Source organism: Lactuca sativa, chromosome 3 (genome assembly GCF_002870075.4).
Source record: "Lactuca sativa cultivar Salinas chromosome 3, Lsat_Salinas_v11, whole genome shotgun sequence".
Taxonomy (NCBI): Eukaryota; Viridiplantae; Streptophyta; class Magnoliopsida; order Asterales; family Asteraceae; genus Lactuca; species Lactuca sativa.
Window position 1 is genome coordinate 63,058,628 of NC_056625.2, and position 11,017 is coordinate 63,069,644.

The following is an 11,017-nucleotide window of genomic DNA, read 5'->3' on the forward strand; positions in this document are numbered from 1 at the left end:
CAGTTTAAAAAAGAAGAGCTTAACGTGATTGCATAACATTTGACGGTATTGTAAAGGCGTACCGAGAGAAAGGACATATTTGTAATTGATTCTGTTTATATCTTCGGGGGTGTTTGGATAGGAAAAAAAGAGGTGCTTATTGCTTATTCGAACAATAAGCTAATTTGAGTGTTTGGATAAAATCCAACTTATTAAGGTAAATAAGCATCCCTCCCCATACTTATTGCTTATTGCTTATTCCCACACACAAATAAACACAAATAAGCTATAACCAAAAACACCCCCTTCAAACATTTTTTGTTATCCTTTTGCATCTCTAAAACCCTTGCACGGTTGTTCCATTTCTCTTGATTCCCCCCTTTCTCCGTCGAAACCGAAGAGAACGCCACCGCTATCGATGGCAGCCATACCCCTCCTCCGCCTATCCTTATCACCACCACCACAAAAACCCCCTCGGTCAACTATCTCGATTCACCCTCTTAGATCAAACATCCTTTCACTTTCACCACCACAATCGCTATCACTCCGCTCAAATTCCACCGCTCAATCACGCCGACGCACAATAATCTCAGCGTCAAACAACTCAACTCCGGTCAGCGACAGATTAATCTCAGCCGCAGCATACTTTTTCCCCTTCTTCAACGGTCTCCAATACGGCCGATTCCTCTTCGCCCAATACCCTAGAACCCTAGGCCTCGCTCTCGAGCCCTTGCTACCTTTACTCTCATTCTACCGTTCAATTCCTTACGCAAGCTACCTCGCTTTCTTGTTGCTGTACATCGGCGTTGTCCGTAACACGAATGCCAGCCGTTACGCTCGTTTCAATGCGATGCAGGCGGTGGTGCTCGATGTTCTGTTGGTTCTACCGATGTTGGTTCAGAGAATATTCAATCCAGGGCCACATGGAATCGGGGGAAAGATTTTGATGATAAGCCACAATGTGATTTTTGTGTTTGTTGTTATTTGCTTTGTTTATAGCTTGGTGTTTTCGATTTTGGGAAGAACACCGAAATTGCCGTTGGTTGGTGATGCTGCTGGCAGGCAATTTTGAAGATTCCGATGAGAAATTGTGTACGTTTATCATGTTCTCCCTGAAATTTAGTTACATTTCGTGTTTTGAGTTTATAAGTTTTTCTTGTTGCTTGTTGCTTGTTGCTTGATTCTTAATTATCCAATCTGCAAGTGTTGAAAACATAGCTCAAAATGACTTATTCAGTTCTTGAACCATTGCTGACAAAAACATTTTGCAAATATGGAAAAACATGTTACGAAAAGTGTTGAAGAGCTTTGTGTGCACTTGTTCTTTTTCAGAGACTCCAGATTTATCAGTCGAATGGATTTTTTGTTGCTTGAAGTTTCTTAACTGAAAATGGAGTGTATTATTTAGCAAGGTGTAGATTTTGATTTGGATGATTAGTTTTTCTAGTAGCAACAATGAAATTGAACTCGTTGGCTATAGATCTTGAGATTTTGACCAGTCTGTTAATGTTTCTGAACTTGAAGGGAAAGTTGGAAACCTCTATTATGATTATGTTCTAAGTACATGAAATAGTTATCTGGTTAAGAAGATCACCAAATCATATGTTGTATTTTTTGGTCATAGTCCAGAATATCATTATATATTTTGTATAAATACAACATTATTGCAAAATTTTGTGGAAAATGGATCAGTAATACTTAAATAAGTAATAAATCCTTTAGTGAATTATAAAATATGATCAACGCCAATTAGATTGCCTGAAAATCCATTTATGAGTTTTTTTTCACCTATTGTTTAAAGTGTTTTATGGTTAAAATGTTGAGTGTATAAATGGTTTTGGTCTACAATAATAAGTGTTGTATGTACAAAAATTATTTCTTTTTTTGGTCACAATAAAACATTTGAATGAATAGAAATGCGTATTTTACACAAATCCAATGTGACTTCAAGTTTTGAAACAATGTGAAAAATATGGCCCGTATACTTAGATGCTTCCATGCGACTTCAAGTTTTGGTACCTTGTTTTGGAAGGATGACTTGCTTGGGACAAGCAAGCTGAAGATGCGTTTCCCAAATCAAGGGAAAAGCAAGTCGCCTTCAACTTTTGTTAATGGCTATATGTTAAGGTGTTTATGTGAAGCGAAAAATAACAAGCCGTTTAACAAGATTATCACCTCTCCTACTAAGACTGCTGAAAATATTATATATTTGGTTTTCATGTGGTTTAAATATAAGAGGTCAAAAAGAGCATGTAATTGGGTAAATTAGTGTTCCCTTTGTTTGCAAGTAAAGAATTGAACAAGAAAAATTAGAGAAAGTGATAGTCTAATTCCACATGTTTAGTCCTTTCGTGAAATACAGGGTTTTTGGCAATATATATGGCAGCTTGACTGTCACAATGAACTGGAACATGAGTGGCATTAGGAACTCCAATTCATGAAGTAATCGAGTTAACCAAGCAAGTTCAGTTGTGAGTCTTTACATACTTCTATATTCTGCTTCAGCGGATGATAAAGAAACCATTATTTGTTTCTTTGACTTCCATGCAATTGGGCTGTTTCCAAGAAGAATAACAAAACCAGTAACACTTCTTCTTGATTGAGGACATGAGGCCCAATCAGAATCATAGTAGGCTTGTAAATTGAAATCATCAGAATTGTTCATGAATAATCCTTGACATGAGTCTTTGTTGATATAACGAAGAACATGTTTAGTAGCTTCATAATGTGGAACTCTGGGTTCTGCCATGAATTGGCTCAAATGTTGAATAGCAAAAGCCAAATCAGGTCTAGTGTGAACCCAGAAGTTTAGCTTGCCCACTAATTTGCGATATAACTCTGGAGAATCTAGCATTTTTCCTTGACCAATTAGAAGTTTGCCATTATAAGGCAAAGGACAAATAGCAGTGGAATTGCACTCAAATTTCTTGATCATGTCATTTGCATATTTCCTTTGTGTTAAAATAACTCCAAAGGTGGTATATAGAATTTCTATTCCCAAAAAGAAATTTAAAGATCCAAGATCTTTAATTTTGAAAGTGGTATCAAGAAATTGTTTAGGATTTGATATTTCCTCTTCATTGTTTCTTGTGATCATCAAATCATCAACATAGACTGCCACAAAAGTTTTAAATGAACCCATTGTTTTGTGAAAAAGAGAGTAATCATTTTTGAGTGTTGATAACCTCTTTCCTTCAAGGCAGAAGATAGTTTTGCATACCACTGCCTAGATGCTTGTTTCAATCTGTACAATGATTTTTGAAGTTCGCACACTTGATTTGGGTTGGATAATTGAAGTTCTGGAGGTGGCTTCATGTAAATTTCTTCATCCAAGTCACCATGTAGAAATGCATTTTTGACATCTAGTTGAAACATTGGCCATGATTTCTTGATAGTTGTAGCAATAAGAACTCGAATTGTTGTCATGTTGACAACATGAAAAAGGTTTTAGTATAATCAAGGCCTTCCTTTTGAATAAACCCTTTAACAACCAATCTTCCTTTGCGTCTTTCTTCATCCCCATTGGCTTTATATTTTACTTTATAAACCCATTTACAGCTAATGAGTTTATTGCCTTTGGGAAGATCCACAATTTTACAAGTGTTATTAGCCTCTAAAGCTTCAAATTCTTTTGCCATTGCCTCTTGCCATTCAGGTAAAGATGCAACATCATCATAAGTGGAAGGTTCGATGATTCTGTCCATGTTGCACATGAGTTGTTTGCTAGCTGTAGAGAGATTGCTAAAACAAACATGTTTGGGTGACATGGTTTGAGTTACAGTGTGCATACATGTAGCAAAAGAAGAACATGAAAAATAATTTTCACATGAAGCAATGTTACATATATAATCTTGCAAATATGATGCAGTTATGATGGTTCTTGTTGTTCTTCGTAATGATTGTGAAGATGGAATGTTTGAGGCAATAGAAGTATCATTTAGAGTTGAAGAATTGGGTTGTATACTTGGTGAATGTGATTCTTCAGCATGAAGGGTATTTTCGTTATTTGGAAATAATGGTGGTGAAATTTTGTTTTTGAGTTGATAAGGAAATATTTCTTCATGAAAAATAACATCCCTTGATATGAAAACCTTGTGTGTATCAAGATTATAAAGTTTGTATGCTTTCTTTCCAAAAGGGTACCCAGTGAAAATAAAAGGGACAGATCTTGGTTGGAACTTACCTCTGTTGTGTTGTGGAGTACTAGCATAACATAAACAACCAAATGTCTTCAGTTGATTGTATGAAGGTTGTTTTCCAGTAAGAAGAAAGAAAGGAGTTTTTCAATTGAGAATCTTTGAAGGAAATCTATTAATGAGATAAGTAGCAGTGAGAACACAATCTCCCCAAAGTTTCTGAGGAAGCTTTGATTTAAACAAAAGAGCTTGTGAAGTTTCTGATATATGTTTGTGTTTTCTTTCAACCACCCCATTTTGTTGAGGTGTAAAACTGCAGCTGGTTTGATGGATGATTCCTTTTTCTTGAAGAAATAGTTTTGCTTCATTACTTGATCCTAACTCAAAGGCATTATCACATCTGATCGTCTTCAATTTTGTCCTGTATTGAGTTTCAACCATTTGAATAAAGCCTTTTAGAACACCAAAAACATCACTCTTTGTGCTTAACAAATGAGTCCATGTGGCTCTTGGGAAATCATCAACAATTGTCAAGAAAAATGATTGATTATTATAAGTTTTGGTATTGTAAGGACCCCATGTGTCAATATGTATGAGTTCAAAAGAAGATGAGGAATGAATGATACTATGACTGAAAGGAAGTTTGTGTTGTCTAGATTTAGAACAAACATCACAAGATTTATCAAAAATATCATTCTCTTTATTCAACAAACCAAGAGTTTTTAACTTGTACATTGGAAGATGTCCAAGTCTATTATGCCATATAGAAACATAAGTATTACAAGAGAATGATTTACAAATGGAATTTGAAAACAATACAGAGGAATCAAAAGCATTGTTTGAAGTAACAGAAAGAACAATTCCTTGAGTTGTTCTTGGATTTGAATGAATGAAGTATAGACCGACTCGATGTTTACCAAGAACCAATGGCCTCTTCTGAGAAAGGCCCTGCAATAGGAAGCAAAAACTTTCAGAGAAAACAACTAAAGATTTTTATTGTTTACAAAGTTTTGCTATGGATAATAGATTGGATTTAAACAAAGGAACATGTAAAACATTATGTAAAACAACGTTATCAATTAGATTGATACTTCTAACTTCATATGCTTTGTTTTGTTTTCCATTTAAAAGAGTTATATGATAGGGAGAATGAAGTTTGTGAATATTGAACAACAAAAATTTGTTGTAACACATATGGTCACTTACACCAGAATCAATTATCCATGTCATTGAGGCTGTTTCAAGACAATGACAATTATGAGGATAACTAGAATCTTGTTGAGACAAGAAAGTGTTACCAACAAAATTGACAGAGGCTTGATTATTATAATTTTGATTCATTTGTTGTTGATGATTGTTACTGCCATTATTGTCATTAAGTTTGCTCAACAAAGAACACAATTGATGATATTGATCTTTGGTCAAGTCATTCACAGAATGAGATTTGTCTAGACTCAAAGTTGGAGAGATATCTTCCTTTGATCCATCTTCATTATTGTTTTGAAAAACAGAAGCAGTTAAAACATTTGCATTGGTAGATCTGTTCTTGGTGAATTTGAAGTCTTTTAGGAATCTAACTAATCTGTAACATTTGTTTGCAGTATGTCCATATTTCTTGCAGAAAGAATAATATTGATTCTTTTTGTTTTCATAATTTCCTCTATTATTGTTTCCTCCAAATCCAGATTTTACAGAAACATTCAAGGAAACTGATTCAGATATGAAGTTAGAAGGTGTTTGCACCTCTCTTTGTTTTTCATCTTGTATGAGAAGAGCATAAGCTTGAGCAACAGTGGGGAGTGGCTTCATCATGAGAATATTACTTCTAACAAAGTTATAATCTCCATTCAGTCCCATAAGAAACTTGATGAGCCTTTGATTTTGTTGAATTTCTTGCATCTGTTGAGCAACATTACACGCGTAATTTGGAACTGTTGGCAAAACATTTAATTCATCCCAATTCTTCTTCAATTTAGTGAAATAAGCGGCAAGATCATTAGATCCTTGAGACAAATCAGATATTTCTTTGTTGAGTTGATATAGCTTTGCACCATTTGATTGACCGAATCTATCATCCAGATCTTTCCAAATATCTTCAGTTGTGGATGAATGTGGATGAATATAACACAGATTCAACAATGTCGCTAGATAAAACATTCAATATCCACGACATGACCATATCATTGCATCACTGCCATAGATCGAAGGTATTATGATCAAAAGATGGTTTGATGATCTTTCCATTCACGAATCCCAATTTGTTCTTGGCAGATAAAGCAATCGTGATTTCTTTCTTCCATGAGCCAAATTTTGATCCATCGAATTGCTTAGAAACAAGCAACATGCCTGGATGATCAACGGATGAAGATAAAGTGGATCTGAGGAATTTTGAACAAAATTTTGAGTTGATTGAAATGTTTGTGAAGCCATTGATTAAAATGAAGATGAAAGAAATCACGAATGAAGAACAAAGTATGAAAAAATGATGAAAAATTGATTGAAAATCAATCAGACAGCTCTGATACCATGTTTGCAAGTAAAGAATTGAACAAGAAAAATGAGAAAAATGTTTTGATCTTTATTTATGTATTGGATCAATTGACTACAACAATGGAACTGTTACAAAATATATACAAAAGAAAGAGAAACCTCTAATATAACTGACTAACAACAATCACGTGAGAGACATGTGATCTAACTAACAAGCAACTAACTCAAGCTAACTAAATAACAATTAACTAACTATAACTAACACCCTTTTCTTTAATGTTTTTTGCCATGTTTTCCTATCTAGCCATTTGCTTGAAGTGTGTTGGTTTAAATAAAATCTCATCGGTTTTAAAGTTCAAAAAATAAAAAAAAATAGAACTATGTATATAACAATTATTGTAATTAAACTGGACTTAATAAAATCATTAATATAAATATATAGATATCTTTATTATTTTTAGAAAAGACAAATATATATCAATTTTTTAGAACGACAAGTTAGTATATGTTTGAGATTGAACTAAGAATCTCCTTATTAGAAACACTTTGTTAGACACATTGTTATCAAATATATATCAAATGTCTATTACTAGATATCTTTAAAATAAAAGTTAGTGACTACTTTTAACAATATCTCCAAAACATGATGCTTGATTAAAATATAGCTAATACAAATACACCATTCTCCAATTTCATCACGAGCAACATCTTCATTACAGCTTCAAGAACATAACCAAAAAACTATATTCATCAACTTCCAAGATCCAACCATAAATAATAATTATCCTAATTTCCTATTAGTTTGAAAAAAATTCAGAAACAAACCAGTATATATTTGGTTTGTTCGGCAAAAAAAAAAGTACATTAGTTTGGTTAAAGTTAGACTAACAAAAGAAAACAAACAATAATGATGATAATCTTTAATTTAATCAACTTCTTTTGCCCTCGAAAAATACAAAGAGATAATTACAAAACTAGCCAAAATCCTTAATTATTTATTAATTTTTAGTCAAAAATTTGTATTTATTCCAAACTAGCTTTTAAAACCGTAGCTCATTAAGTTATTCTACGGTCAAACGCTCGGTTGATTACTATTTGGGGGCAATGAGCTATTGTTTGGTGGATCGTCTACTATGGGGTGGGCCATCTGCTCTGCTCTTTCAGGGCATGTTGGCTCACAATATATAAAGTTGTAATTTTTAGTTTTGCTAATTTTGTGTGCGTTTGAAGTTTGAAATTCTTTCTTAATGGACCCTTCAAAAAACAACTAGATGTGTCTCTGAATCTTGAAACTTCTTTTTTGCTTTTATTGTTTGGTAGGAGATTTAATAGATGCTTTTTTTTTTGAAAAAAACGAAAAAAATAAAATAAAACAGTAAGTTAGTAAGAAACTTACGGTGTACAAGTGTTCAATGCACGAAATATGCATTAGTTGCTTGTAAGATTGACTAATCCTTTATATTTGAATGGTTGAAGAGTCAAATGGTTTGACAATTCCTCATGGGGGGGGGGGGGGGGGGGGGGGATGAATCGAGAGAATATTGAATTAGAGCTTTAGACTTATATTCATCCCTCGCCGCAATAGTATCTTTGGTTTGCAACGATAACTTGATATATCCACTATACGACTATTGACTAAAATATGTCTATGGTTAACTAATTGGCGAGCTCCCGGAATAAGAGCCATACCCAAGCGAAAAAGAATGTTATCAAAGCGCATTTCAAGTAATAGTAGGTTTCTTACGTACCTATGGTTTTCGTAATTTTTTTTCCGTTCTTTTGTTTTTTTGTTTGTAGCTTGTAATATGTGTAATATAAATGCAATGTTGTTATTTTTGTTACAAATAGTAGTCAAATACCAAAAAAAACCCCTCGAAAACGTAATTTTTAGGACGAAACAATAGATCATTTTAAAAAAACAATTCCTAATTTAATGTCAAATTTGGTGGTTATTGTTTTAAGTAAGCAATTCCTAATTTAATGTCAAATTTGATAGTTATTGTTTTAAGTAGATTATCAATGCATAACCATATATTTTATTGTTTAAATATGATTTGATTTTGATAATTACCATCAATGGTGGACTAGTAATGAGAGACGTGGAATGGTGGATGTTTAAGCCTTCTAATTATATTTTATTTATTATTATTATTTTTTATTAATCATGATATTTTTTATTTATTTTTTTAATTCATAAAAAGATACGTAGAAAAAAAAACTTCTTACATTTCTTGTCAAAAATTTCTTTTCACCGGATCTATATCTTGTCAGACCTAAACTACTTTGATATCTAAAAAGATGATACTACCGGTATCATTGTTATTGGTTGGACTAAAATGAATTTTATGTGCAAAATAGAATTATTTTGTACGAAGGATACACATGTAACGACATCATTTCCATGTAGTTCGAACATGAGTGATATTTTAGTTAGTAAACAACTAAACATGATATTGATAGTATTTATTGGATATTGACATAAAGTCCTAATAATGAACTGAATCACACAAAATGTACAAAAACTATTTTTTGGTGGGAAGAATAAGATCAAGTCCAATCGAAATCGGCAAAGTTTCTGCTTTACTACTCTGTCGCCTTTCCCTTTTCAAACCCCATTCCGATCTCAATCCCAATCCCAATCCCAATCCCTAATTGAATCCTCTTCCAAAATGAATCGTCTTCATATCCCTCCAATCCTTCTCATTCTAATCTTCACATTTTCATTACTTTCAGGTATGCTTCTCTTTTCCCCTCTAATCCCGAATAATTTCTTCAATTTCTTGATGATATTTTTGCTTTTGTTTAATGGCTGCAGTGGTCGAATCGACGACGTTTAAGGTCGTGAACAGATGTCGGCACACTATATGGCCGGGGATACTCACCGGCGCTGATAGAACCGTGTTAAATCCCACCGGTTTTGCTCTAAACCCCGGTAAATCAAGAACCCTACGAATACCCGTAGCTTGGTCGGGTCGGTTATGGGGTCGTACTGATTGTCGGACAGATTCAACCGGAAGATTCTCTTGCGTCACCGCCGATTGCGGCTCCGGCAAAGTCGAGTGCGAAGGCCGCGGCGCCGAACCTCCCGCCACGCTAGTGGAATTCACACTCAACGGTGACCAAGGCCTTGATTTCTATGACGTCAGTTTGGTCGACGGGTATAACCTCCCGATGCTTGTGATTCCCAGAGACGCTACGAGCGGAGGATGCAGTTCCACCGGTTGTTTAGTTGACTTAAACGCCGGTTGCCCCACCGCGCTTAGGGTGGCGCGTTCGAGTAGGAGTCGGACTGTAGTGGCATGTAAGAGCGCGTGTGAGGCGTTTGGGGATCCGAGGTTTTGTTGTAGTGAAGGTTATAACACGCCGGAGACTTGCCCGCCGACGGAATTCTCACAGTATTTTAAGCACGTTTGCCCACGTTCATACAGCTATGCTTATGATGATAAAACCAGCACTTTCACATGTGCCGGAGCTAATTATGTTATCATATTCTGTCCATTACCCTACACCAGGTACGCTAAAATCATCAATCCATACATTAAATTTGATTTTTCTAATGATTAATTGTAGTTTATTACTCTTCCAATCGTGTGATTTTGATGGAAATCGAACAGTGAAAAGCTTCTAGAAGCTAGGAATGAGAAGGCGGATTTGCCACTCGTAAATAAAACCATGATGTACATTGGTCGGCATCATGGTGGTGGTGTTTCAGGTCTGAAATAACTTTCACTATAACTGATAGTGTATTACACTTATTGGTTTAAGGTTTTTGAACATGTAGGCGATATAACTTTGTGTATGTTTGTTTTTTGTTTTCAGGCTAACAGGCGTACAATGTGTTTTGTGAGTTGTTGATTTGGTGAGATGGAGGAAATATGTGTTTCCTAGTTGTTGTACATTGGTTAGAGTTTGGTTTGTTTAGATCTTATATTTGTGGTTCATATCTCTATTTGTTGTTTTAGAAAACTGAGACTTGCAAATGAAGATGAGAAATGAAATCGAGTTAAATGTCGGATGCTAAGCAAAAACTGAAGGGTTTTTATGTTTGTTTTGAGCTTTAGGCATCAAGATCAATGGTGTGTTGCTAAATTGATTCCTTTTAATCGGTTTTGTCATGTTAGGAGCAAAATTGTAGCTTGGTGAACGGTTAATTTGAATGTTAAAGAAAACCATCAGTTGGGAAAATGATGAACCATTCATTTAATTCAAGTTTCACATATAAGAGGATCTCATATGTGGGTTGGGTTTGTATTGACTTTTTAATTAAATGGGTTGAAAATTGCAATTCAATCCAAGCCTGTTTAGCTAAAAATGTGAGATTGTGAAATAGATGGGTTGGGGTTGATATCGGAATGACCCTTTCTATGTGTCAAAACATAAATAAAACAAATGAAGATTACACCTAGTTGGAT

General features: G+C 34.5%; 2 protein-coding genes across 2 annotated transcripts; both read left to right on the forward strand.

The window, feature by feature from the left end:
- The first annotated feature begins 288 nt into the window (after nucleotides 1-288).
- Nucleotides 289-1,143, forward strand: LOC111884260 (protein TIC 20-II, chloroplastic). Its single transcript, XM_023880573.2, has one exon. The coding sequence runs from the start codon at nucleotides 398-400 to the stop codon at nucleotides 1,049-1,051; it is 654 nt and encodes a 217-aa protein (XP_023736341.1). The 5' UTR covers nucleotides 289-397; the 3' UTR covers nucleotides 1,052-1,143.
- A 7,957-nt stretch (nucleotides 1,144-9,100) lies between these two features.
- Nucleotides 9,101-10,633, forward strand: LOC111884259 (thaumatin-like protein 1b). Its single transcript, XM_023880572.3, has 4 exons — nucleotides 9,101-9,338; nucleotides 9,421-10,117; nucleotides 10,220-10,317; nucleotides 10,425-10,633. Exons 1-4 carry the CDS (start codon nucleotides 9,275-9,277, stop codon nucleotides 10,427-10,429), a joined length of 864 nt encoding a protein of 287 aa, XP_023736340.1. The 5' UTR covers nucleotides 9,101-9,274; the 3' UTR covers nucleotides 10,430-10,633.
- Nucleotides 10,634-11,017: the final 384 nt, after the last annotated feature.

What these genes read in the sequence shown, in the direction of transcription:
- LOC111884260 (XM_023880573.2), top strand. Translation starts at nt 398, where the DNA reads ATGGCAGCCATACCCCTCCTCCGCCTATCCTTATCACCACCACCACAA.
- LOC111884259 (XM_023880572.3), top strand. Translation starts at nt 9,275, where the DNA reads ATGAATCGTCTTCATATCCCTCCAATCCTTCTCATTCTAATCTTCACA. An exon ending in CACATTTTCATTACTTTCAG is followed by an intron (nt 9,339 to 9,420) that starts GTATGCTTCTCT and finishes TAATGGCTGCAG; the next exon opens with TGGTCGAATCGACGACGTTT. An exon ending in TGTCCATTACCCTACACCAG is followed by an intron (nt 10,118 to 10,219) that starts GTACGCTAAAAT and finishes GAAATCGAACAG; the next exon opens with TGAAAAGCTTCTAGAAGCTA.